The sequence below is a fragment of the Sciurus carolinensis genome, chromosome 14, assembly GCF_902686445.1.
Source record: "Sciurus carolinensis chromosome 14, mSciCar1.2, whole genome shotgun sequence".
NCBI lineage: Eukaryota > Metazoa > Chordata > Mammalia > Rodentia > Sciuridae > Sciurus > Sciurus carolinensis.
The window spans coordinates 65,261,843-65,286,973 of NC_062226.1; the positions used below are offsets into that span (position 1 = coordinate 65,261,843).

General features: G+C 33.9%; 1 protein-coding gene across 1 annotated transcript; it reads right to left on the reverse strand.

Moving 5' to 3' along the window:
• Positions 1–383: 383 nt before the first annotated feature.
• Cdc37l1 (cell division cycle 37 like 1, HSP90 cochaperone) lies at positions 384–25,131 on the reverse strand. Its single transcript, XM_053743298.1, is given in 9 exon segments — positions 384–542; positions 544–621; positions 4,074–4,120; positions 4,123–4,237; positions 8,258–8,379; positions 8,918–9,040; positions 15,298–15,391; positions 20,438–20,719; positions 24,842–25,131. Coding segments are annotated over 9 exon segments (1,017 nt in total). The 5' UTR covers positions 24,974–25,131; the 3' UTR covers positions 384–518.

The window sequence follows — 25,131 nt, forward strand, 5'->3', positions numbered from 1 at the left end:
TTATTGCTTTTAATATGATGAAACACCAGATTTGACAGCTAAGTTAGCAGTGGATACAAGTACATTTTTATCTTTAATTATTTTTGTAGAATAGGACATATCCATATCCATATAAAAAGAGACTATGTAGCAGATGCCTCCTAGAATCAACCAGTTCTTGTAAACATTGCATTTGTGCAGATTTTCATACTTTGATTCCAAAATTGAGAACAATTAGGTTAAAGGCAAATTTAGTAGCCAACCCAGGCAGAAAAAAAAAAAAAAAAAAAAAAAAAAAAAAGAGTTCAGTTTGACTTCCTGCAACATATGGTACCACTTCTCCTTTCCAAAACAAAACAAAACAAAAAACCTAGCAGCACATAAAAAAAGTTACAAAACGTTTCAGTACTCTTTTTTTTTCCCTCCCATCAAAAACCAAACAAAAATAAAGTGCAGCACCCATAAAAGTGTCAAGAAAATAGCCAAGTTCTTCCTTTCTTGTAACAAAATAGCACTTGGCCTCAGCAGTCTTAACCAAATTATACAGTGTCCATCATTTTTGGGTTCATCATCTTCTTTATGTACCACCGAGTTTAAACTGCAAAGAGCTGTATTGATAGAATACTGAAGATAATCTGGATTCTGGGGGAGAAAAAAAAAAAAAAGAGGAAAAAGAACACATAATAACCAGTTTTACGCAAGTACATACAACCACATATGTAATTTCACATCCTAATTCACTACAATACAGAGTAGGAAAGAAGACAGACTTTGGAGTCAGATTCCAGCTAAAACTGGAAAAATAAAGAAAAAGTAGGCTCTTATTTGCTTAATCCAAATAAATGTGATAAAGCAGAATGATACATATAAACAGAAATGTAACAGACATCACCTTTTTTTCCTTTTAACAAAACTGTCATTTTAATTATTCATACTAGGCCATGTATGCAGCTAGTCTTCTGTGTGAGTATATATATACACCTATTGATAATATAAATAATAAATGTAGCTTTAAGGCAGCAATTTATTTTGAAGATTACTATAGTAGTAAATACTAAATGCAAAAAATTTGAACAAAGGCAAAATCCACTCACTGAGTAAATAAGCTTCAATAAAAAATCTTTCATCTTTTGAGAAGTACATAGGTCCATATTTTTAAAAACAGAATAAAAGAACAGCTTAGGTTTTATTTATTCTTTAAACAGAAAGAAAACTCATCTCATAAGTGTTATGTTTGCCCATTTCTAAAACTAAGACCAAAAACTAAAACCTTGTCCAATATATGCAAAAATAAAACCATGGTTTATTAAAGTACTACCACTAAAGAAATAAGGCCCTAAGACCCAGACTTCAGGAAATTTTCCCCCAAGAATTCAGTTTTGTCTACCCAGTTACTGTGAATATCTGCCAGATACTTATACTTTTATAAATACTGTTATCACCTGGTTTCATTTATTTGTATATAAAACACCAGTGAGGAAAACAGTCTCAGTGGGACAGATGATTTAAACCTTCCCATCCATAAGGAGAAAGGATTTTCAAAAACCTCTTAATAAAGTATAATAGTATGTTAACTTTTTTTTTTTTTTTTTTAAGTAAAAAAGCTACATAGAATCTGAATTATTCCTAAGCAGTTCTTTATGAAAGAAGTGGCACCAATAACTGACTGAGGTCTGGGATATTCACCATGAACCTCAGTTCTAATTCAGTATTATGACTCTCAAAGAGAAAAAAATCCTTCGCAATTCAATAAAATTAAGTCAGTCTACAGAATAAACTGAAAGTAATTGTTATTACTTATCTCTATAATCAAGAGGCCTTGGTTTATTCCTTTCAAAATCAAAGATAAATGATATTTGGTTTATTTCAAAAGATTGTTAATTACAAAAATAAATGAAAAGCAAAAGTGTTATCCAAATTTAAATTATGGTCAATACTTTTGTTATCCTCTTTTCTCGAGAAAAGCACTGTTAAGGTTTTTTCTGATAATCCAGGCCAAATTCCAAAACCTTTCAGAACAGAGGTTACAATTACTCTATTAAAACGGGGCTCCAGTTTTCCATGATAGAATTTTGAGTACTGAGTTGGCTAAGGAGATTCTCCAGAACTCATTCGTCTTCCTCCCCCAAAACTTTAAGATACTATCGTGTCTCCCACTTTGAAAAAACAAAAAGAAATTGATCTGCCTAACCTGACACTTAAATTACACTGGTTGGCCCAGATTCTCATCTAATAACATTCTGAACACTTTTCTTGTTTCAGTGACAAGTGTTTCCTAAGAGAACATGATTGTCTTGCCCTATTTGTAGTACATGATTCAACAGTCTGTGGTGTAGGTGAACAAGCAGTGAAGTAGAAAATTCAGGATTAGAATTTTAGCTCTATCACATACTGCACTGACTTCAAGTAAATTATTTAACCTAAGTTTTAGTTCACTCATCCATAAAAATGAATAAAAATGAACCATAGTATTTTTGAGAAGACGAAACGATAGAACATATGAACGTATTTTGCAGCCTGTATAGTGATATAAAAAGGGATATTATTATAGCAAGATTTTCTTTCAAATCTCTAAATTGACAACTTGGTCCCTCAGGTGGCCTCTCATCCTGTTTCCCTCAATCAATCCATAATACTGCATATCTAGCTGAAATCTTATCAGTCCTCCTATTCCTCAGGTAGATTACGTTAGGATACTCAAATTCTCACTTCATGACAAACTACATTAATTAAGTCTGAGCAACCCTGATAATGCCATCAATCAAGTCAGAATCATGAGCCTAGGTTTTCCCAAAATAAGTACAATGGATGCCCAGCAGTTACCAACTAAAATCTGTGCAATGAGAAGGTACTTCTCTCATTCCAGGTGCAACTTTTTGATAATATAGGCTGCTTTTGATATTTTACCATCAGAGTCTCTTTATTCTTCCACACATATTATGTAACATTTTAATTTTAGCAGGTTTATATATTGGATATGACAGTGACTTAAGTCACAAAATTCCCTTGGAAAGACTAGTTCCATACGGGCTATTTATCAAGAAGGAAAATTGCCATTGTATTTAAAACTATTTAAGATTGATATTATATAGGAAAGCTCTAGAGGTAATGTTCTTACAAGTTGAAGTGGCGGGGGGGCATTACTAAGTATTTAAAAATCAGAACTTGATGATTTCCATCCTTGAAAATAATATTTTTGACTGAGTTGAACATGATCAATAGCTTTTCTTATAGAGCATATAATACATGTGAGGAATGATGAAATTATAGTTACAAAGTCAAGACACTGAAAAATCTCACTCTTATCACTTCATGAAGTTTAAAAATCAATCTAGGACTCTCCTCTTCTTGTCTTCTAAATGAGACTTTCCATTTCACAATGTAGACAACAGAGTAAACTGGCTAGAGATGTCTTAAAATCTTGGCACATGGAAATGAGAGATGACTGGACTGGTAAGATGTGTCCACTACAATCAAATGGTTTGGAACTGACTACTAATAACTTAAAATTATAATTTTAAGTAGTATCAGCTAGATGAGTGGTCTGATTCCTTCTTATTTTTGCTATAAGGTTTCTGATGCTAGTGACATGGTTTTTATCTTGATCTAATAGCAGGTTGGTTCAAGTAGGTGCTGATACTACCAGACACAATATTATTAGCTATATTAATGTAAACTAAAAGTGTTACATCTGAAGGCAGCACTACCACTAGAGATGGTATTATATAAACCCATACAGCAGACTACCTTGATTACCACTTGCATGTATGCTCTGAAGCTAATTCATTTAAGAAAATTCACAATAGCACAGTCCTACTCAGAATGAGATGTTTCTTAGGATGCTCCTTGAGGAGTTTCTGATTCAGATATTCAATAGGTATAGCTCATCTCTTCCACATTAAAAAGAGATGGAATGTGGTGTCTCTCTAAATACTTAAAGAGATAGAAGAGATTCAATGCAAAAAACAGGACTAAGGATTACCTTTTGAGGCAAGAATATTCAAAATGGTCACACATGCATCACATAAGATACTCCAAAAGAACAAAAACTATGCGATCTAATATATTTATAAATATTTACCTCTCCAACTTACCTGTGGTAAGGATTCTAATAAACCTATAGATCCAACACCAGAATGGGAACATGATTCTGAACTGTCATAGGTTGAAAACTTTGTGATTGAGAATAAAGTCTTACTCTTGACTTGAAAGCTTCAAGTTCATTTTTGAATGCTTCAAAATAACCTTCTTCCTCTGCCTAGAACACAAAAAACAGACTGTTTTTCAAGACCACAGAGTAAATTCTAAAAAGCATATAATAGAGCTGGTAAAGGAAAGGTGAATAATCTAAATGTAGAAACCACAAATGCCTCTTCAGATCTGTGACATCTTATTTTATAGGAACATTAATGACTAGTTTATTCCATTTCTTTCTGCTTCAGCAAAATAAAACAAGCTAATAGAAACAACCCCACCCCACACAAAAGAAAAGTAGGCTTTCTCTGAATTTTCCTTGATTTATCTGAATCTTTAATAGGATCCAAAAATCCTCATTTCACCTTTAATATTCATTTTACTCTCTTACCATTGCCAAACCACCATGGGATATTCTTACAAAAGATTTCAATTAATGTGGGGGACATTATTGCCTACTTCTGATAATTTCTGACCCTTTATTCCCTATGAAAACCAAGTAAAATTCAACATTCTACTTCATTACGGGAACACCTTCTGTTTTAGTTAAACAGGTACCTTTTTCTCCCAACATTATGGAAAGGAAAAAGTATGACTTTTTACTAAAGGAGGCACTCTTTGGTATCCAATGATCTATAATTTAACCAAACTCATTTTTTTTTTTTTTTTTTTTTTTTGGTACCAGGGATTGAACCCAGGGTCACTTAACCACTGAGCCATATCCCTAGTTCTTTTTGTATAATAGAGACAGGGTTTCCCTGAGTTGCTTAGGGCCTTGCTAAATTGCTGAGGCTGGCTTTGAATTTGAGATCCTCCTACCTTTAGCTTCCTAAACTGCTGGTATTACAGGCATGCACCACCACACCTGGCTAATTTAACCAAATTCTTGACACAAAACTCCCTACAGGAAGTAACCTGTTTACAAATGTTTCCTCTGCATATAAAGAAATGACACAGAACCTATTCTATACTAACAGAATGTTGGCTTTATGTCAAGTGGTGGAAGAGATCTGTCAAATGGAGTTTAGGTTATGTAACCAGGTTAAAACCTCTATAAATTAGTCATTAGCATACAAATAATGCAAACAGTGTTCTGCTGCCTTCCCATCTTCATGAATTTCAGAATAATTTCCTTATTACATTCTAGCACCTTACTTTAGTCAACATATGGGAGTCAAATGAACAAACAGAATGTTATTAGTTAGCCCTGTGCCTAAGGCCTAGGGATTCAGATATAGAATGACTTAACTTTGTTTTATTAAGTAACCTATATAGGCCACTTGCTTAATTTCTTTATACAGGTTTTCTTACCTACAAAATAGGAACAGAAATCCTCATAAAAATGTCACAAGGATTTATGAGTTAATCCATGTAAAGTGTTTAGAACAATGCCTGGCACAAGTAAGCATTCTATGAATATTACTGATTAATTTAAAAAAATTAAGAATACAATGCTAAGTTTAAAGACTTCAGTGCCTTTCAGTTCTATTTTGTCACACTTTCTAAGAATGTATACAATTTGGACATCCCGTTATCATATTAATCAACAGTTTAAATATACCCATTAATGGGCTGGGGTTGTAGTTCAGTGATAAAGAGCTTGCCTAGCATGTGTGAGGCACTGGGTTCGATGCTCAGCATCACATAAAAATAAATATATGAAATAAAAGCATTGTGTCCATCTATAACTTAAAAAATATTTAAATAAATAAATAAATACATCCATTAATACAATATAAAAGTCTGATTTTTACTGCTCCTATGTGCCGTGTAAAAATTTAGAAAAGTCACCATAAGCCTAGCTAAAACACCAACTCAATCCTTTACTCATCAAAACTATATATAAAGAAAATTTCCATTTAGGTTTCAAACCAGAAGGGTTTAGAGAATTTAAGGTAGGACTACTGCCACCTTGGTAGGTTTTTTTGGTTTTTGTTTTTTAAACATTAAAAAACAGAGGGCTGGGGTTGTGTAACCTAATGGTGGAATGCTTGCCGAGGTCCTGGTTTCCAACCCCAGCACTCTCCCTAGCCCCCCAAAAACCCTTTTGGTATATTTCCTTTTAACTTCTAATTTTATATGCTAAAACATATCCTATGTGCAAAATAGCATGTAAAATATACATGTGTAGTTTATTCAGCAAAAATACAACTATGTACTCACAAAAATTAGAAAACAGATCATTACTAGTATTTTATAAACCAGTTCTGAAGAGAATTTCTCCTCCCCACCTAAGTTACCATTAGATTTCTGTCTTAATCATTCCTTTGCTTCTTTAGTTTTACTGCTTATATATATATATCCCTCAACAAAATATTGCTTAGTTCTGCCTGCTATAAAAATACTTCATAAAATACAGAATATTTAAAAGTATGAACTTTATCAAAATTTATTTTTAAAATTGATACTGGCACTATATCACTGTATTTTATTTATTCACTCCCCAGTTTTTTCATTCATACTGATATGGTTAGTATTTTACCAAATGAATACAGCATAGTTTTATTCATTTTACTGCTGTCAGACATTTGGGTTGTCTCAGGTTTTTGTTATTATGAAACAAAGTACATATTTTGGCATCTACTGTATAGGTCTAAGAGTTGCTCTATCTCAAACTTTAGAGCTTCAGAACTCTTTCACAGTTGAAAATTACTAAGGACTTGTATTTATGGGTCGCATCTGTTAATATTAATTGTTAGCAATTAAAACAAATTTTTTAAAAACTAAAATAACAGTAAAAAATTCATTACATACTACCATTAATAACATTTTTATTTTAAAACTATTTTTCAGAGTTAGGTATGGTGGCATATGCTGGTAGTCCCAGCTACCTGAGAGATTAAAAAAGGAGAATTGCTTGATCTCAAGAGTTTGAGGTCTACCTGGATAACACAGTGTCTCAAAAAAAAAAAAAAAAAAAAAAAAAAGTATGTGAAAATTATATTCTCCAAAACAAAAATAAAATTTGGTGCTGTTTTAAATTTCTGCAAATCTCTCTCTAATGTCTACCTAAAAGAAGATAGATTATCACATCTGCTTTGGCATCGATATTAATTGTATACTTGAGAGAATAAGAAAATAACAACATCTTAATATTATCATGAAAATAGTTTTGATCAAGGCACTACTAAAAAGGTTTTGAAGACTCTCAGGGGTCCCTCATGACATGTTGATAACCTATTCTCTAGGGTATACACCTAAAAGAATTTTTGGGTGTTCACATACAGAGTTGTTCAGTTTCACTAGAAATATTTCCAAAGTGATTATTAGAATTTATATTCCCACTAGCAGTGAATTCAAGTCCTTACTGCTCTACTGCTGGTCAACTTTCAAATTTTTACTCATCCAGTGAAATGGTAAACTTTGTAGACATTATCTATTTTTGTCACATGGCCAACATTTTCATGTTATGTAAACATGTAGCACTTCTGAACTTAGAGCATAAACATTTCTTAGAGCATTAAAAATGTTCCATAAATACATAATGGCCACATAATATTCTGTATACTACAGGGTTTTTTTGTTTTTTTTTTTTCTTTTAACCATTCCTCTAACTATTGAATTTTTGGGTTGTTTCCTATTTTTTTCATTACAAAGTGTGATTTCTTATTAAACTCTGAGCTCTATACATGGAGGATCCTGTATCTATTTTGCTCAACACTGTATCCTCTACTTCTGAAACAATTTTGCTTTCCATTAGCAGGTACTCATTAGTTACTAAATGGACAAATGATAGAACTATTCAAATATACACATTTATTTGAATGGGTCTCAATTTCACATAAATGCTATAGTATAGTCATAAGAAACTATGTAAGAATACAAGAGACTACAAGATTAGCTCCTTTTAAGACTCAATTAGCCTATGGCCTGGTCAGATGGCTTCTCTTGATGTGCACAGAACAAAGAGGTCTCAGCTATGACCTTACCTTCCCATTTAATAATACAAAATAACTCGGCTGGGGAAATAGCACACTTGCCTGCCTTGTACAAATTCTAAGTTCAATCAATCCCTAGTACTGCAGGGGGAAATAAATCCTTAAAACAGCAGCAACAACAACAACTACAACAAAAAACTACTTACTTTGGCTTTCTGGAAAAATAAACGAAAACACCCTCTTGGATCCACATTACAGTTTTTGGCCATTTCCATAATAAATTGCATTACAACAGCTTGATGTGCTATTTGTTCCATTAGAGCCCCTTCTGAAAATAAACAAGGTTATAAGAAACCTCTAGAAATATATTTAATTGTATACTGATTCAAATTTTGAATTTTTAGAGTTACTTCTGATTTTGTTCTTTTTAATTATAAGTCAAATACTATATGGACATATAATTAATTCTTTACTATTTTTATATGGACCAGAATAACTAAAGGGGACCATGCTACTGGTTTGACTTAATATTGTGATTACCATTTGGATTGTTAAAACACCGCTTTCTAATTAGAAAAGAAAAAGGACATGGGAACAAGAACACCTGAGAGGTGGTAGAGAGTACACTGGAAAGTTTACATATGCTAACTGAAACAATTTTTTAAATTCCCACATTAAACTCAAGTAGATCTGAAAATAAATAAATATATATATATATATGTATATATAATTAGAATTCTAATGTCCTTCTTGCTTTCATTTAAAGTAAATAACATAATAATCAAAACACCAAGAAATCAGAATTCCACTAACATTTCCCACAAAGTCAATATGACCAAGTAACACATCCAAATTGCAAGATTCACACAATACCTGCTCAGCTTCTAGGTGAAAACACCATAAAATAAGATATTTAGCAGTTTCTTCACATACAAGGTATGGATGGTCAGACAAAAACCTCTGACTATCATCCCATCGACTCAACATACCTGCAAAAAAAAAAAATTAAAATTAAAAAATATGAAATCATGAATGCCAAATATTTTATTTCTTCCTGTGAAGAAAATTTTAAATTATTCTCTTTAAAGGCAATTCGTATTACCAAAGCAATAAGTGTGGTAAAAGGGAAAATGAAAAGCAATACTCTTAAAGCAATAGTCACTAGACTAGAAATACATCCCAAAAGTCACAGAAAATTTTATTTCAGATAATGAGGCTAACGTAGAGTGACCAGTTTAAAGTCAAAAAGTCTTATATCTGGAAATGCCCACAGTCCCAGGCAAATTGAGACAAGTGGTCATTTTAAGGTTAAAAGAGACTTGATTTACTTAGAGAATAGAATCTTTTTTATTCAAAAGATGGAAAAGAAAGCAAAACTTCAAAAAACTGCACTTGGCACACTTAAAGACTTAGGACTCAGATAAATCTCATTTTCTCTAATTTATTGAAAAATGTCTAAGACTGGTGATATTTACCAATTCAAGAAAACTTACCTACTAGGAAAGCAATTAAGCCAGTATCATACTAGTAAACATACTTTAACCATTTTAATTATGTTCTTTTTACTTATGATGTCTGTTTACATGCACAGTAAATACATTTTTAAAAAATTAGTTAAGTGTACTTAAAAAATGGCTGCCACTTTGTTTCAAGATGACAAATGAATACAAATACCCCCTCTAAAGTGTATATGCATCTTTATCTAAATTAGTAAGAAACCTACTCAAAGTCAACATGGCTTTGTCCAGTTGGCTTTATACTTGAATAACTTCAACATAACAATGTTAGCAGCTTTATACACTTTAGATTCACCCAAGGAAATCTGGATGTTACAAAATCATCAGGAAATTTCACAGCACTGTTTCAATAGTTTGGCAATAAACCTTTCCTCTAGACACAAAATGAACTTCTATATATTAAATTCCACAGAACACAATAACAAACAAAACCTTTGCTAAAAATACACAGCAACATATGGCAATCAGTTGAAAATACATGATTAACTTTTCCTAAAAAAATAAATAAATAAAAAGGTAAAAAGGTTTAAACATTTCTTATAAAAAATGATAAGCTTTGTGAATTTCCCCAACACTTTGATGACAATGATTATTAGGTCATTTAAGACTCTGAGAAATAGAATACTGAAAGTTTAAGTAACTACTTTTCAAAGTATAGAGTTAATGACTCCCAGAAGTCCGAGCTAATGAAAGCAAAATCCTTATTTCTTATACCTGAAACCATAAAATAAATCCTATGAAGTAGTTTTGCCTTAATGTTCTTACACCTCTGAAGAGCTAATATTTTCAACTCTCTACCATCTATACAGCATTGCCTTTTTTCTTTACTTCTCAATGGTAGTATTGTGACTCCCTGAATTACCAAAATCCCATGCATTTTTGGTTTCTTTGGTTATGAAGAAGAAAATGAAAGGGTCAGTAAAAACACTTGTAGGGAACCCTGATGGGTTTAGTAGTACTTATAAGGGTCATGAGGAAGATGTCATTACATGTTAAAAGTTGATATTAAACACAGATTTTTCTGTATCTGAGAAATATTTGTCATCATTTGACTTAAGAAATAGACATTGAAGCTAGGCATGGTGGTGCACACCTGAAATCCCAGAGGCAGGAGAATCTCAAGTTCAAAGTCAGCCACAGCAAAAGTGAGGCCCTAAGCAACTCAATGAGACCCTGTCTCTAAATAAAATATAAAAGTAGGGTTGGGGATGTGGCTCAGTGGTCAAATGCCCCTGAGTTCAAACCCCAGTATCCCCACAAAAAAAGGCAAAAAATTAGTAGGAAATTGACAAGTTACAGGTAGTCCATATAAATCTTTGTGGAGGGGGTGTGGAATGTTATATGAGTGAAATACTTAAAGAAAATCAGTACTTTACAGGAACAGAACATGACAAACTATTGATGTTATTTTGGAATCTGTATATAACATTATAGCAGGATAGCAAGGAAAACAGATTCTAAACTGCTTCTGAATAACAGCTTTACCACTTACTAACTTGAGCAAGTTCCTTTATATGCCTCCATTTCCTTAGATATAGAATAGGGCTATATATAATACCTAACTCACCGGATTTTTTAAATGATTACATAATACTAATTCATAGAAAGCATTAGAAACAGTGTCTGACCTATAGTAAATACTCAATAAGTAATAGGTTACCAAATCATAGCGAATAATTCATCCACTTAAGAAATATTTATTAAGCGAATTCTTTGGTCAAGGATAAGCCAGTCAACCAATTTCTCTAAATGCTTGAAAAACTTCATTTGGACAAATTAAAATATTTCAATTATATGCTTTCATTTATGTATTTCTCTGGTGGACATCTAGCTAAATCTGAATCTATCCATCTCTCCATATTCTACCTGGTTCTTAAAATGGTCCCCAAATATGCATGTCCTTACTAATTCCTTTTTGCACCATACTTGCAGAATGAAACATTTTACTACTTCACAATATTCATCTGTATGTCCCAGCCAGGTTGTTAATTCCTTGAGGAAGGACACAGACTATTTTTTGTGTATTTCCAGAACCTCAAGTTTCCTGCATTTCCAACCTCTTATGCACCAACTATTTCTACCTATATGGCTACACGTAAACTCATCTTACTAAAAAATCAAACCCATTCTTCCATTTCTGTCAACCTATAGGCCTCCTAGGTTCTATGTTTACTCAATCAAACATTCTAGAAATTCCTCTGACATTTCCATTTCTCTGAGATTAAAACTGACTATCAAGTACTGTGGTTATAACATTATAATCTGCTGTTATTGTGAATCACAATAAATTTCTAATGTTAAGTCATCCTAAAATTCTTAGGATGAACTCTTAAAAAATATTTTTTCCGATTATAAAAATGAAGTGTATACATTGTGAAGAACATGAAAAACTCAAAAAATAAAAATTGACCGCAGGTGTACCACAAGTGATATTAACAATATTTATGTATTTCCTCCAAGTCTTATTTTAAAGTGAATTGGAGAAACAAAATTAAGATCATATCATAATCTTTTGTTTTACTTCATAATCCATTCAAGAGTACTTTATAGTAAATATTTATAAAAACAGGACATTGCTATATTTTTAAAAGCAAGACATAAGCGATTATAATCAAGAGGTTGTAAATATTCATTTTTGGTCCAAATGAAAAAAATTCTATCATAGTTTTTATGCAAATGTCTACAGCTTTTGATAAAAATTTCAACATCTTCCAGCTTCAAAAAATGCCAAATCATGGCTAACTTTGGCTGGATGGGAAAATGACATGCTCTGAAAAACTGTTAGATCAATCAAAAAGCAGGCGCTGATGATCACAAAGGCAGTGAAATTTAACTTTGAATAAAACTGTTTAGTGAAATTTAAGTGAAAATAGGATTTTTGTCTAAATTAGTATTTTGTATTTATAAAATGTGAATCAAGTAAATTAACAAATTAAATACAAATATAGAAAAAATCAGATTTCAATACTTTGTAATACTCCACAATAAGCAGTTATACCATTTATCATTAGATGGTAAATTCCATCTAATTATAAGGGTAAAAGCAACACAAGACAGCCACCCAACAAACAGCATAAGGGAAAGTTAGGAAGAACTCTAAAATATTTAAGTACAGAGTAAGACCACAGAGCAGTACTGGTATGAAGCCCCACAGCCTAAATAACATCCCCCCTCCCCAAGCACCAGGCCCATCTTTCAAGAGTCTGGAATACAATCCAAGTGAGGAAAGTCTCTCCATTTGAAAGCTTTAAGTACAGCTGCTATTCCAGGTGTTTTTAAAGGAGTATATCGGTGTGGTCATCATTCTGGCAAAAGCTTTTTTCTTCATTATAATAGGTATACAACACCAGAAACATTTGCTTTCACCAAGCAGGGATAGCATCAAACATTCATTGTCTTGCCTTAGGCCTCTATCATCTCTGTGACATAAATTTAGTCAATGAGGATTCTGATTAAATCATCATCCCACAACTGCAAGTTGGTCCACTCTATGCTGATGGAACTTGGTGAGCAGGAAGTAGCGGGTACCTCAGATGTCTTAGTAAGATACACGCATGCCAGAGAGTAGAAAAGAAAACACATGAAAATTTTGGGAGCCTACTACCTTAGTAACATTTCTGTGGATCCAATGTGCTGCGGCAAGTAGGATATCTCCTCCAAAGTGAAAAGTCAATATGTATTTCCACTAAGAGACAGGCACAATGTGAATCTGGGAGTGGCTATCAAGTCTGGTTGGGTTCGAAGACAGCAATGCTCTGGTTAGTATTACAAGATGAGGTACTGGAAGCTTACAACATGCAATGGCAAAACAATTTTGCTTATTAATGACCTATAGATGTCAAGTTAGCCTTTACCCTCAGCTACTTCATTACATGTACAATAGTTTCATAAACTAAGGAGTCACGGTAGCACAGGCTTGAGATTATTCACAGATTCGACAGTATGACTTCTCCTCATCAGGGATGTTCTAGTATCCTAACTCAGTACAGCCAATGAATACCTAATTTGCCAGTAGCAGAAATCAATGCCAAAACCTCAATATGGCACCATACACCAGAGAAACTGTCCAGTCATCAAGAAGCAGGTTACTTATTTTAGTCCCATTTTACCTTGAAGGGACCAGTAATTTCTCACTTGAGAAAGCCCATTCTAGATCTGGAACTGCCCTCTCTCCTTACCATGCTTCTACCAGTAATATATCTGTTGTCCTACAAATGAATTATTCAACATCTCACATGATTTGTGGTTTATTTACAGCAAAAGAAATGATGACTGTGGGCTCATGAAATTCACTGGTCTTACCCTGAACATCATTACTCAGAAGAAGGTTTTATAAAATGGTGAAATGATTTATTACAGACTCAGTCATAGTGCCAAGTGGGTTACAGCAACTTGTGAGAACTGGGATATTTTCCCACACAAAATTACTTTTGACCAGAGCACTCAGTTTACAATAAAAGTGAAGGAAGTGTTTCTCACCCACTAGGTTCCATGGTTCTAAAACAACTAGCCTATAGAATACCAGATGGGTAAAAACATCTTGAGGGATGCTGTTCTACCAGAAGTGGTACATGCTCTAAAAGAGCAACCAGTAGATGGTACATATTTTTTCCTACAGCAGAACACATGGGCCTACGAAGCAAGGACTGTAAGTGGGAATGGCAGCTCACATAATACACCTAAGACAAATTTACAAAAATTATGACACAAGGCTCTACTCAAAGATTTCAATATCTATCTAAGGGAGGACTGCTTATTCGTTTTTTCTATTATAAAGAATATCACAATGATAATATGTAGAAATGCGGACTTTGTCTTAGTGTCTTAGTTTTTCTTCTTTTTAAATAAGAGGTATGAAAAAAATGAATTCTTCATGAAAAAATACATAAAAGGAAAAACACTGAAAGTACTATATGCATTGTCTTGACATAACTGAAGTATAAATGAAATTCTAAATACTTTGGGGGAAAATGCCAATAGAAAAAAAGATTTCAAAATGCCATTTAAAATGTTCATGAACACAAAAGAACACCATGTTTACTAAATTAACATATAACTTGTGATTTAAAAAAAAAATGCTTTGAACTTTAACTCCTAACGCTTCCCAAAAGCATTTTCACTCCAGCAGAATTCTCAGAATACACCATACTGTTTGCCTAGCTGCATTTCTATGGTTGCTACATGGAAAGCTCTTATCTGTTCCTCATAAGCAGGCTCAGATGTTCCCTTTCCCGGGAAGCCTTCACTTTACATTGACCTCATCCCAGTTCTCTTCCTCCAAGAGAAAATACTATCAGTTCTTTGCACACACATTTATATCACTACATTTATCTGAATAATTGTTAAAGAACCTGCTTGAGTTACACAGCATAAAAACTTAAAAAAATGAATGCTAATTTTAAACAAAAAGATAAGCAGATACCAAGGAAGCAAAGAAAAGCACAGGCTAGTCAAGAAATGCAAAGAGACTATGGAATAAAGAAGATGGTTTCAGAGGTATTATTAATAGATTGAATTCTGCTTCTCCTCAAAATTTGATTTGTTCTATCAATCTATATTATTTATGATCCCCAAAAAAGGTCTAAAGTAAGATCTGTACATCTCCAGAAGTAGCTACATAACTGGAGTCTGTTACATATCTTTGTTTTGGTTCCCACTTTATAAATCCATTTTTGCACACATACATATGATACCAAATACTATAGAGAAGAAATTCAGAGTAGACTTACCAAAATGTCTGATTTTTTGTTCATATTTCTGCATAAATGATTTTGATTTATCTTCATCTTCTGTTTCTTTTCTTTTATCTTGATTAATAAAACTCTATGAAAAAATTTAAGAAATTCAAGTCAGATTTTATGTTCTTAAATCTTCTTAGATACTGAATGCCTAGCAATTCTTCCAATAAACAACATAAAAATGTGGTAAATATGATTCTATTATGTCATTATTAAGCTCTTAAAAATGTAAACATTTTTCATTTGAGAGCTTAGTTTTGTTAAAAGTAATTTATGTATGAATATTATAGATTTATTGTAGAAATCATACAGAAAAACAACTGAAATAAATCTTTTTGTTAAAATGGTTACCCTATTAAAGCAAGGTTCAGAAAGATTCTTTATATGCATAATTTAGGTTTACATTTTCATTTCCTATAAATATTTGCAACTCTAGCCTAATTTTTGCATCCTGCTGGAAATAAACTAATTCTTTGAGAATTATTTATTAAAATAAATAACTATTTGAGAAGAGATAAACCAATATATACATCTGGGTTGTATTTCTAATAAATTTTTCTTAAGAGATCAGTTTGATTCTTGAAATCAGGTACAAAATTCTATTAAAGAAGTGCTTATTTTCCATTAAATAAATCATAAAACAGAACAAGAATGAAATTTTTATCTAGCCAGCAAAACTGGCAGCAGTTTCTCAGAACATTCTGTGATCACATTTATACCCTGATATTATCACTGCCCAAAATAAAAAATACAAATGAGCTTTCTGTCAGTTTACAATTAGGAAACACACAAAAGTTTACATATTTCAAAATAAAGCATTTTATCCTTTATATTTCTGCCATCTAGACCAGCACTGTCCAATAGAAATATAATCCAAGTCACAAATATCGAGTTTCCTATTAGCCACATTAAAATACAGAAACAGATGAAACTAATAACCTACATATTTAACCTAATATATCCAACATATTATCATTTTAACATGTAAGCAACACAAAATAATTAACGAAATATTTTACTTTTCTTTTTTTATACTGAGTCATCAGAATTTGGTGTGTATTTTACACTTACAGCACATCTCAATTCCAACTAGGCACATTTCAAGTGCTCAAGAACACGTGTGGCTAGTGGTTATTAAGTTGGACAGTGCAAATCTAGACCAGTCCTCTCAAGTCTCAAGTTCCCAGACAAAACCAATGTATAATTTTGAGCAAATGACTAGAACATAAAAATAGTCCTAATTAATTTATGGTATAAATGTAGGCTATGTTAGAAATTAAGTTTAAAAAAACAATTAAAAGCAGAAACAAAATGAAAATATTTTGTGACGACTGTGTTAAGAGACATTAACTATATAAAATAAACATTACTTTGTTTCCTCTGGAAGAAAAAAATTAATTTAGATATTTTGGGGGTATAAATGTAAAGCAGAAATAAAATAACTTAAGACACACACTCCTTAATACAATTTATACAAAAGCAAATTATTCAAATGAAGAATGATCTTACTGTAGGGGAGAAAAAAAATATAAATTAATATAGGCACAAAAGAAAGTCTAGAAAGATTTGACTCATTCTTAACAGAGGTTATGTCTGGGAAATGGAACTAGTGGTAAAGGGAACCTTTCAATTTCTACTTTACATACTTGTTTATTCTTTATTTATTTATCAATAAGCATGTTTTACTATTAACATTTTTCTCAAAGAAGAAATTATTGACAGGGCTAGTGGTGATGCACATTTACCTATGTGTGTTACTGACTGTTGTAAGCAGAACCAGAGATAGTCCAGAAGAAGAGAATTAATAGTGCTCACAAGAATGGGTAAGAGTAGATGCCAGGAAGGCAGAAATTAAGTAGGTTATAGGTTGAGAAGTCTAGAAAATAATGATAGTTAAAGATAGGGTGAATGTCGATTTAGACAAGAATAAGCAGCCAATCCCTAAAGCCCAAGGGTTAAATTTAGAAAAAATACAAAGAAATATCCCTTTACAAATTAATAGAAAATGAGTATCTTTTATTGCCCCAACAAGTTGTAGACCAAAGATTTAAATACTTGTTTTTTAAGTTTCAATTTATACATCTTAATAGAGTATGGATTACATAACTATATCTATTAATATTTTTTTTTGTACTAGGGACTGAACAAAGGGGTGCTTTACCACTGAGCTACATCCCCAGCCCATTTAATATTTTTATTTGGAGCCAGGGTATGACTAAGTTGCTGAGGCATTGTTAAGTTGATGAGGGTGGCCTCACACTTGTGATCCTCTTGCCTCAGACTCCTGAGTCACTGGGATTACAGATGTGGTCCACCAGCTATTTGCTAAAATTTTACACAAGATTTGTGCACCTCAAAGTAAAATGTTACCCACCCACCCCCCAAAAAAAGGGAAGAATAATCAAGCAGGGATGGGGGGGCAGGTGAAGGTATAGATAAAATGAAAATGACAGAATGATGACAGAATTGATGTGCAATATGGGGTTTGTCTGTTTATTTGGTGTACACTGAAATTTTCCATATTAAAAAGGCTAAAAAAAGATCCAAATTCTCTCCTACATTATATGTTCATGGGTTAATTAAGGAAAATGATGACATCTGAATGTCTATCTCTGTCTATTCTCTATATAAATAATGTAGTAACATCATCCCTGCTTCAGTCTCAGGGAACACTAATAGTGGATAATACAAAAAATCTACCCTTGTGGTAAAGGTAAAAGCTTTTAGCTTCTGATAAATGTTTCCTTTAGCCATTTTAGCAAAATGGAAAAAAATAAAAAATACTTGTGCCTGTAGGTATGTTCACAGACTTCATTATGTTTCTAAAAAGTTAGGCTTAATATAATTACTATTCTTCAACATATAATATTACTTTATCCCATATTGAAAACATTTACTCATAAAGTTAATAGGCTCTGGTCAGGTGTGGTGGCACACTCCTGTAATCCCAGCAGCTCGGGAGGTTGAGGCAGGAGGATCTCAAGTTCAAAGCCAGCCTCAGCAAAACAAAGCAGTAAGACCCTGTCTCTAAATAAAATACAAAATAGGGCTGGGATGTGGCTCAGTGGTCAAGTGCCCCTGAGTTCAATCCCCAGTAACCACCACAAAACAATTATTAAGGCTCTGACATTCTCTACCTCATGCATTTTGAAAATCTCTGAAGTTCTAGTTTTCAAATGGAAAAGAAACATAAACCCTGAGCAATTTGAGAAACATGGGATTTTAAAAGTCCAACCAGGCTAATGACTGTCCGTCATTAACATCTAGTATCTATTATCTTCATTAATAATGGACATCATTTTCATTCTTTTTTTTTTTTCAAACATTTATCATTTCCATTCTGAAAGTATCTTTAATAAAGGACACTCAACACCTTTCTTTACCTTATCTAGTCTTCAAATCCCCCAGTCAGGGTTTTCTTCTTCAAATTTAAATCACTATTATATTATCAAGTCTCTCTACTTACTTTTCTATTCCTTCATTTATAAAATAAGGTGGTTCAATTAAAGGAGCTCTTAAGCAGTGACCACCAAATATAGGGTACAAAATATGAGATGTGAGAGAAAATATAAATGATTTAGGTATTTTCTCATCTTTAAAAACATTTTATGAATACTTATATATAGCATTTGTTCAACATTATCGTACTATAAACAATTAATGGAGCCTGGTAAAGTATAACTGTCTGCAGGGACTAGGATATAGCTTAGAGACAAAGCACTTTGCCTAACATGCACAACGCCTGGGGTTGAATCCCTAGCACCACAAAAACAAACTAAACAAAATGAAAACAAAAATACTGCCTGCAGAGCTGGATGCTGTGATGCATGCCTGTAATTCCAGCAACTTGGGAGGCTGAGGCAAGAGGATATGCAAGTTCAATGTTAGCCTGAGCAACTTAGTGAGACCCTGTCTCAAAATAAAAAAAATAAAAGGGCTGGGGATGTAGCTCAGTGGTAAAACATTTGCCTAGTATGTGCCAGGTCCTGGGTTCAATAACCAGTACTGGGGGAGTGGGAAAAAAAAAAAAAAACCCTGCCTGCAGTCTGCTGCTCTAGAGTAAGAACCTTCAAATTTTTAGACTACAATTTAGATTAAGAAAAGATTGTACACTTTGTTCTAACATGCACACAAATACCTAAAACACTAGTTTTTCAATACAATATTGACCCCAAGTGTGATACACTTTGATCTTTTCTACCCTATTCTACTTGAAAAAGAAAAATGCTGCTTGGAATGCACCAAATTGTTTTCATAGTCTACTTAAATTGGCCATGACCCCACAGTCTGAAGAACACTGTTCTTCTGTACTCTCCCAGCAATAAATGCTCTTTGACTTTACTATAATTTAAACTCATTTCTTCAGATACAAAAGTAAAAGAAAAAGGCCTAGGGCTAGGGTTGGAGCTCAGTGGCAGAGCGCTTGCCTAGCACATGTGAGGCACTGGGTTTGATTCTTAGCACCACATAAAAATAAATAAAGGCATTCTGTCCATCTACAACTACAAAAAATAAAAAATAAAAAAAAAGAATAAGGCCTATATATTCTAATGAGAAACACAATACTGCTCTTAAAAAACTACTAACTTGACAAAACTACTGCTCTATTTAAGAGACAAAGTTTAAATTATTTCTAAAGAGTTCTTTCAGTACTAGTGCTTATGACATTCTCTAGATTACCTCCCGAGTTTACTAAATACTGGTAAATAAACAGTGTGTTACCAAACTGATAGAAGCAGGCAGCACAGCAACATCACAAAATACTCATAACATCTGAGCCTTACCACATACCAAATTCTGTGCGACCACACTTTTAAGACATTACTTGATTTGAAGCAACCAAGGCTAAGAGATGTTAAGTGACTTGCCCAAGATCACAAAGCTAGCACGTGATAAAGTTGAGATTCAAGGCAGTCTGATATCAGAGTCCAAACTGCAGTGTACCATGTGTCATGTTGCTGTCATATATTTGTATTAAGGAATATCAGAATTAAGACAATACTGGGAGGATGCGTGCTTTCCATAAACTGTCAAAATTGAACATTTTACAGTATTTGGTTGTTCTGCTATCAAATATGTAAGAATACTTCAATTTTTTCTTCTTTCTTTATGGCCTAATAAAAGGTCATACCTTATTAAAAACATCCTTGCTAATGGCATCCATGTTCCATAGACACATCCTCTCTCTTTGTACTAAAGCCTCTTCTTTCTGTCGCCATTCTTCTTCTCGTTGCCTCAGTTCTGATACTGCTGTTTGTGCTTTGGCATGTTCCTGATCCAGGGACTCAGAGTTATGCAGTGCTAAGCTACCAAGTTTCTGCTGAGCTTCGGCAAGATTCCATTTGCACGCCACAGAGCTCTTCACAAACTCTTTCTGCTTTTGGCAAGCCAGCTCAATCCCATGGCTATACATCTGAACAGAAAAACAGTATTTGTAAGAAATGGATACGTTTGTGCAGCAAAGTTCAACTTTTTTTTTTAATTCAAAGGATCTCTGTACAATATTTGTGGTGCATAGCCTATCCTGTGTTCTTTGTCTACAAGTTACATTTTTATATTATAGGCCTTGTTTCATCAACTAGATTCTAAGCTTCTTTGTTAATCTATGTCCCTCCCCCAACAACTAACAACAACACAAAGCCTGGCAGTTACCACAGTGACTTGCATATAGCTGGTACTCAACATTTGGTTTATAGTCTTCATAATCCTGGACCAACAGAATGAGAATAAAGATTAAATCCAGTTCACCACCTCAACACTCCACATGTTGAACCAGATCTTTAGAGTTTTTTTCTGCAAGTTCTTCATTGTAAGGAACCTCCCTTAAGGAACCTCCTTTTGTTTAGAAATAATTATTTCTTAGTTTCTGCTTTTTTTCCTATATTGTCCCAATCTGTGGAGATCAGAAGATCTTAACAGAAATTTCTATTTATAACTGATTATATCAGATGGATATTCTTTAACTTCATCCTAATAAAAATAGGCAAAGTTATTTAAATTAATAAGTGCACACTGGTCTACCTTGGTAATTCTATCCTACTCAGAAAGAGTAATAATTAGATTTTTAATATATTATTTTAATTAACTTATTTATTTGGTGGTACTAGGGAATGAATACAGGGGCACTCTACCACTGAACTACATTCTTTTTTTTTTTTTTTATCTGATATACATATACACACACACACACACATTTTGAGACAGGGTCCAAGTTGCTGAGGACCTTGCTAAATTGCTGAGGCTGGCCTTGAACTTGTGATCCTATTGCCTTGCCTCCACCTGAAATTACAGTTATGTGCCACAGCAATACTTACATAATTGCTGTGTGTAAAGCAATATGGTAGTCAAAAAGCTGAAGATAGGCTGGGGTTGTGGCTCAGTGGTAGAGCACTTGCCTAGTATGTGTGAGGCACTGGGTTCAATTCTCAGTATGGCATATAAATAGATGAAATAAAGGTCTATCAACAACTAAAATGTGTGTCTGTGTGTATTTTTTTTTTTTAAGCGGAAGGCACATTATGATTTCTTGGTCAAGTATAAAACAACTTCAAACTACTTATTCAGAATAATTTCTCTTCAATCTGTTCCTATATCTATATCACTATTCAAAAGCTCTCATAATTTTATACCTGAATTATACAAATAGTCTGTCTTATCTCAAGCTAGCCTCCACTCCACTAGGCTGGAAATCATCTTTCCAAAAAAAAAAAAAAAAAAAAAAACCAAATTCAATCACATTACTCATTCTTAAGAGTCTTAGAATAAAAGGCAAGTTCTGTGGAATGGCATGGTCCTTCATGAGTTCATTTCCTATATTGTCTCCAGACTCAGTTCCAGGTACTCTTCGGCTTGTTTGCTTATTCTTCCCAACTTCCATGTGTTCCCCGCTTCAATTTGGCAATCCTGCTTGCTCTAGGTAACTCCTATCTCCATTCCAGATTATGATACCTCATAAGCTTTTTCTTATCCATTATGTCCCTACCCAAGATACACATATTTCTATAGTAATGTTTTTATATAATATTGTACTTATTTGTATTCTCAGCTCTAAGTTTCTTGAGGGGCTAGCATTCAAAAAATGTTTGATGAATAAATGAATCTTTACTTCTTAGAACAGAATGGTCAGGTGGTAAAGAATTGAGGCAAGTAGCAAGTAAGGCCTCCTTCAAGCTGAGCTTTCAAGCAAATTTCAAGATTTCTAATGAGACAAATGTGAACACTGTTACAATGCAGATGTTTTATTTACTCATCCAACAGATTTGATGCCCAAGTACCATACAAGTAAACCAAGTAAAACATTTATTTTTATTTTTGGCTATCTTACAATAAGATCAAAGGAAAAACTGGAAACTATGCTTAAAAATGAGGCCAAAAATAGAAATATGAAAATATAAAACTTAATTTGTAAAAAGACAAAGCTATATCATACCTTAGAATTTCAAATTATGTGGAAGCAATATTTATTTTTTAAATCAAACCAATTCTAAAAATGACTTACATTTAAATTCTTCTCCATTGCCATCAGAAATACCATTTGGTTACTTGGGCTATACTATTCAATATGTATTCAGATGATTAAGTAAAATATTAGGTCTTATATTAATTCATGACCTTGTTGATGTCTTAGATGGATATAATTATATTTTAATGAACATAAATTCTGAAAAGGAACTGTTAAAGTCCACTAATGTAACTTTACATTAAAAATTCTCAAAAAGGATCTCTATATTCCAATCTGCTTTTACCTTAATTGGATCTTAGAACCATACATTGCTTATTACATTAAGATATCTAAATCTGTCTTATTAGGTAAAAATGAATCCAAAGTTTTTTTTAAAGAATAATTTCAAATGCCTGTTTATTAGATTAAACATTCTATTCTTCCAAAATATTCCAATTCAAAAATTTAAGTCCTGAAGTCAGCAAGACAAAATAAGCAGAGTTGTAATGAACACCTGAACTTAGAATTAGTAATCACTTTGCAAATTTTAAGGCTATTTCAAGGTAATTTCAGCCAAATACAGTTTTATAGTATTTTCCAGGATGAACAGTGTAGTAGGTGGGCAAAATACTGGACTAGGGAGTCATAAATTCTCATTTTGACTCTGCTACTAACTAGCTATATGACCTCAGGGAAATCATATTTAGTGAAAGAGATAAGCCTATTCACTTATAAAATATTTTTCACCTATATGAGTTCGTAAGTGTACAAGTGAAAGATTAATACACATAGTTTCTCTTACGTAATTTTTGTGATTCAATTATAATGTACTGAAATTCTTGAGACTTTTTCTCTCCACATGCCTTTAAAATTGACAACAGCAACTGCTGTTCATTCTTTCTGGCTCCTTCCCTTCCCCCTTCTGTAACACATTATAGGCTCATAACACATTATGTATATAAAGATGACACTAGTGATCCATAATTAGTGGGTGACTACTAACACATCAACTCTTATCCTGCCTCACTTTCCCAGTGACCAGCTGGCTGAAGTACAGACTGTGGTTATGAAACAGCATTTTTCTCTGTGTGAAGCCAGCCAACTCCATTAGCTAAAATAAGACTGATGATCCTACATTTACTAGAAAACAATTTAAATCACTCATCTTCATTAACATCGAGCACAATGAGTTTTGAGAAAAAACTGCTATTAATTCTGTTATGCTCTTATTGAACCTCGGTCTAAAGCCTAAGGAGACATCTATAATTCACTTCATTGAACATAACAGTGCTTAGTCTATGATCCCGAAATACAGTCCGAAACACTCAGGTTGAGAAAAATCATGAAAAGGTGATGAGTATGTAAGCACTCCCTAAGACGGGACCCAGAAAAATCCTAAATATCACATTTGGTTAGGTTTCAGAGACAAGAAAACTGGATTGAAAACAAGTAGCATCAGGAATCTGAGCGAAGAGTCTGAAAAAAAGGAAAGGCTATATACTTTTACTAGAGAATGACATTAAGCAGTCAGAACTAAAAACAAAACTGCAAGGGAAAGTCATGCGACTGGAAGGTAGGCGCCAGCATCAAAGTCAAGGTTTACAGAATTTGCACAGGTGTCAACGTGGGTGAAAAAGCACGTGAGATCTTTATGTCAGGACTCAAGTGTAACGTTGAAGTACAACCACTTACCATTCCTATTAACTGTGCATAAGTACGCTGGGGCCTTTAACAGAATTAAGTATTCGGACAAAAGCATGCACGAGAGGACAAAGGGTCAGTGTTAAACAGTGTGTGCCGCCCCAAATCTGGGCGCTGTCAGGAAGGAGGGAATGAGGAACGTCTTCCAAGGATGAGAGGAAATCATCCAAGGTAAGCGAAAATGTGTGCGTGGAGGTGGCGGTTGGGAATGAATATATGGCTACCTCTTCTTCACTCCGAAGATGCTACGATAGCGAAGGAATGGCACCAGGCCCCCGGGGTCGTAATGGGTACAGAAGTGGGCACAGAAGCGGGTCGGAGAGAGGCGGCATTTTAGGGGGCTTCGCGACAGCATCTCCCCAACCCCCAGCAAAAAGTGCCCCCCCCCCATACCTGGGCGCCACCGCCCGGCAGCGGCGGGCAGCGGGGAGAACCGGGGGACACGTCCAAGTCACTCTCTTCCTCAGCCTCACCCTCTGCCCGAGGCAGGCTCCAGGGTCCCGGCGGCGGCCACGGTTGTTCCATGTCCAACTGGCCCCAGCCCTACAACCGCCACTGCCAACGGACTTGGCGTGAATGGAACCTGCTGCGCCGAGCCAGCCACCCAGCCTGCCGGGGCCGTTACCCAGAATCCCTCTGCCGGCAGCGACGCCGACGCACATCAGCGCTGGCCTGGCCGCGCA